Here is a 4,649-nt window from a genome sequence, read left to right as displayed (position 1 = left end):
AAAAAAAAAAAAAAAAAAAGGAGAAAACGCAGGCAGAAACGCAACACCACTTTCAGCCCTATCCAAACCCTCACTATAGGTTCAGAGGCGAAAGCCTTTAAGGCTGGCCTCCCTTTCACCCATGTTGTGGGAATTAGAGACTTTATTCTTGAAGGGGACTCTTTGATCATCTTCCAGGCTTTGAGTGGGCATTCCTTGCTTCCCTCTTCAATTACACCAATTGTATTTGGTTTGATGTCTTCTACTAATGATTTTCATAGAGTTGAATTTTCACATGTGAGATGGTAAGGTTATAGACCTGCTCATCTTTTAGCTAAATATGTTTTGAACATTTATGATTTCTCTACTTGGATTGAAGAGAATCATTATTTTGTTGAACAAACTTTTCTTCATGATGTACTTTTTTTCCCAATTTTGAATAATATTCTTTGCCTTTCAGTAAATAAAAAATGGTGGAGGGATTGGACTATGGTGATCAGTTAAACTCTAAGACTTTTGACGTAGACGCTCTTTTTTAGGGAAGAAGAAGTTCAAAATTGGGCCCATCGTAATGAACTTTGTAGGATAAGGTATAAAGCCTAAAGGAATTCAAAATACTTATATAATTTAACAATAATTAAAAAAAAATATATACAAACAATAGTTATTGTAGGGACCGGGTTTGAGCACTTTTACTGTTGAGAGAGTGGACTCAAGCCCAATTAGCCCATTACAATGAATTTGTAGAGAGCAGGTTCAAGAACTAGGCCCTAATGAGGGATGCAACGGCCATGCATGGTTGCATATGGGTTTAATAACTTGAACGTGAATTGGGATGCGCAATAATGCTCCTCGGACTTGCTCTCCGGAGCTTGGAGTTCTTATTATTTCTTTGTAGACTGATTACAAGGTTTTCTGAGAGAATACAGATTGCTACAGTACTCCTTAGTTCAGATTTCCCGTCCCTTTTTACAGAGGGATCTCTTACATTATATACCACTCTCCCAATTGATTCTAGCCTTACATTTGTTGATCAACCAGGCAGTTACTTGAGTGTTTGTCTCATCAGCCGCCTTCCCATGTTTCCAATGGGTTGCAGCGACCAAGGCAACACTGTTCAGGGGTCCTTTCCTCATTAATGCGGCCAGGACGTTAGTTGTGGGCATTTAATGTGGAGGTGACAGTTCATCCTGGACTTGCTCCTCCACCATGCTCCCATTGCTGACACGTTGTACTTGCCCTTTTCCCTTGGGATGCTCAGGAGGGCCGCTCCTGGTGGCTCGTCACTTCACCCTTCAACGTTCTCGGCCTGCCGAGGACAACATCATCCTCGGCTTGGGCTATGTGCGTTCCTCCTCGGACGTTTCTTGATCCTCGGCATGGGTCTTGGGCCGGATGTAAGGTGGGCCGGGGCTGCCAGATTATTAGGCCCCATAGTTATTTAACGTACACCATAGTAGAGAGCTTACTCAATTTTACATGTTGTCTTTTTGTATTCATTAATTGGCTAAAACTTAGTACATATGTGTACTTTCACACAAGTGTTTCACAACTAGGTTGAACCCATATTTTCAAATAAATAGGTCATGTTTGGTACACTAAATGAGGATTATAATATGAAAGGTAATCTTTAATACTAAGAATAAAATGTGTTATATGGGAATAATTAAACTTATTAATAAGTTTGGTTGTGAGTTGTAATATTAGAATAAAACTTAAAATATATTAAGTAAATTACAAATTACACCTCTAAAGTTTGAAGGTGTTTGGATTTTATATCCTGAAGTTTCAAAATTTAGATTTTACCCCCTAAAGTTGGGGAATGTTTGGATTTTACCCTCTCAATTTTAGGGGTGTTTGGATTTTACTTCCTAAAATTTGGAGGTGTTTGAATTTTATACCCTAAAGTTCTAGAATTTGAAGTGTAAAATTTAAACACTTCCAAACTTTAGGGGGTAAAATCCAAATTTTAAAATATTAGAATGTAAAATCCAAACACCCCAAAACTTTAGAGGTGTAATTTGCAATTTACCCAAATATTTTAGGAATTATCTTACTCGTACAATTATCTTTCTTAAAAAAATACTCATTAAATTTAAGAGATATTAGTTATTTTTTATAATTTTAATTTCATAATCTATATATGCATTAATAGCCAAAATTTAGAGAAAATCCAGTTAGATTTTAATTGGATTCTCACTTTTGTGTAACGTGTCCAATTTAATTTTTAATTTTGTGCCAAGTGAATTATTGAACGTAAAAATTGAAAAGTCCAAATCCAATTAGATTTTAAATTGGATTTCAATTAGAGTCCAATTTTCCGTCACATGTCCATCTATGTTTTTAAATTTGATGGTAAGTGAATTATTAGGTGCAAAAACTAAAGAGTCTAAAATCATTTCAATATATATATATATATATATATATAATTGATTTTCTCATTATATATAATGAGAAACCATTACATATTTTAGAAATATATGATTTAAAAAAGTGTAAGCTATTTCATGTAAAATTTGAACATCTTTTAAAACAGATGTATAATTTGAGTCATATAATTGATATTGTTTTTAATTATACCCATGTATATGTATAGAGTTACTAGTTGCTATTAAACTATAGGAAAATGTCTATTACAGTTTATTAAAATATATGTATGGTAAATTATGTAGTAAAATGCCCATGTTTTAAAATTATTTAGTAAAATGTCTCTATTTTTAAAAATTGATTTTAACAAAATCGAGTTATAAGTGGCTATGCATATTTTGCCACTTATATTTTTTTTGAAAATTTAAGTAGAACTCAATTATGAGGATATTAAATTTTACATAAAACTCAATTTTGTTAAAATGAATCTTAAAAAACATGAGCATTATAGATTATACTAAGGTGGCGTTTGGTACGGGGGAATCCACATTACTCTTGGCATCCAGATTCCTAGAAATGTGATTCTTAGGAATCACATTCCTAAGAATGTAGCTATTCCTATGTTTGGTTTATTCCTAAGAATCTTAAATAAATTATTTATTTTTTCCATTCTATCCTTAGATTTGAATGTGAACTACCAAGTCATTTAAAAAAAAGGGTTAAATTGTCAATTTATAAAAAATACAATTTCCTTTAAGCTTGGGAATCTAGATTCCCACCTGTTTTAAAGGGAATCCACATTCCTACTGAGAGGGGTTTAAGGATTCCCCTGGCATCTGATTCCCTAGCATGATTTGCAATCAAACATGGGAATCTTTAAACATTCTCAGGAATCCTATAACATTACCTGTACCAAACGCCACATAAATAATTTCAAAACAGAGAATTTTACTGATAATTTGTAAATTAGCCTCCATTTGAATACAGATGAAAAATTAAAATTATTTTACTATTTAACTTATTTTTACTACTAATTATAGACTCATTACACTTTTTAATGCTATTCATGAGTCTTATTATTCTATTCCACCTCATTTTTAACTTTATTACTTTCAGCAATAATTCAGTTTCATTAAAACGGTATCCAACAGGGCGATACGTTTGCCAGGATGCCCAGGACCAGCGTAAGATAAAATTTGGAGTGCTTGACCTTTTCTTTCGTCTGAACTTTGAAGTCAACATTCAAGACTAGTAGTCTAGTATACGCAGTGAGAGGCAGAAGTTGAAGATTTGACACTGTAGCGAGCTCCTAATCGCCATCTCCGTGTTGGTGGGTGCTTCTAGCTGCAGCAACTAGTGCTAATACTGATTCTATTAAGGGTTAGTCTTCTTTGTCCCGTTCCTCAATAATTATATGGCTTTCTTTTTGGTTGGGGAAAATGACTAGTCTAGTCTGTATGTTAAAGATTTCTAATCTAAGAAATGTTAGTGGAAATGGAAAGAAAAGAGAGCAGAATCAACATAGAGCAGTTTACTTCACCAATATAAATCCATGGCAATTTACTTAGAGTAGTAACAAGTTCATCAAACCTTGCATAACCCCAATTCCAAGCCTTGTCTAGAATCGCACTAGATAGTTTTGCATTTATTGAGCGGGCATCATCAAACACTATTCTATGCCCAAATTTTGATAGAGAGGGCCATCTGGGTGTCAATTATAATGCTACATGTAAATATTTGAACCATCCCCTGCTAGGAACTTGATTAAGGGTCTAGCCAAATCTCTAATTTTCAAATTTCCTCCATCCCCATGAACAACATTGAGGGATTTTGATAAATTAATAGTTTTTATTTATCTAAGCAGGATCTCCTTAAAGGTTAGTGGATGATGATAAAGATTCAATATCAAAGGAGAACGAAAGGAAGAAAAATGATATAGATGATTGTTAAAGAAGTCTAATTCAAGCAAAACTGCAAGAGCAGATTGAGGTATGTATTCTTTTTGATAATGTTGTTGATTCATAAAATGTTATAGATTCATAACATGATAATTTTATATGTTGTATTTTATTTATTTTTTTAAAATATTATCTAAATGTCTTACAGTTGATGCAATGTGGGTTTTATGATTTGATGCAGTATAGTCAAAGTTGCATGCTGGGAAGAGAGTTATTCAATGAGTAGCGGGTTGAGAGGTATTGCTCAACCAAAAACACAAGTCACAAAGACTAGTGTTTTTTTTTTTTTTTTTTTTTTTTTATTCAATGGTTAAGGTTGAAAGTTTTTTTTTTTTTTTTTTTTTT

The 4,649-nt window shown here is 33.0% G+C and overlaps 1 protein-coding gene across 1 annotated transcript in view; it reads left to right on the top strand.

Moving 5' to 3' along the window:
• Nucleotides 1-3,500: 3,500 nt before the first annotated feature.
• LOC112009931 (probable disease resistance protein At4g27220) overlaps nucleotides 3,501-4,649 on the top strand; it is a 9,502-nt gene continuing 8,353 nt past the window's right edge. The window contains exons 1-3 of the mRNA XM_065771482.1: nucleotides 3,501-3,726; nucleotides 4,211-4,335; nucleotides 4,486-4,541. Coding sequence (XP_065627554.1) covers nucleotides 4,523-4,541 — 19 coding nt within the window. The 5' untranslated portion in view covers nucleotides 3,501-3,726; nucleotides 4,211-4,335; nucleotides 4,486-4,522. The remainder of the gene's footprint in view (nucleotides 3,727-4,210; nucleotides 4,336-4,485; nucleotides 4,542-4,649) is intronic.

The sequence above is a fragment of the Quercus suber genome, unplaced genomic scaffold (assembly GCF_002906115.3).
Source record: "Quercus suber isolate HL8 unplaced genomic scaffold, Cork oak 2.0 scaffold_44, whole genome shotgun sequence".
Lineage (NCBI taxonomy): Eukaryota > Viridiplantae > Streptophyta > Magnoliopsida > Fagales > Fagaceae > Quercus > Quercus suber.
This window is presented reverse-complemented; position numbering and strand designations above follow the sequence as displayed.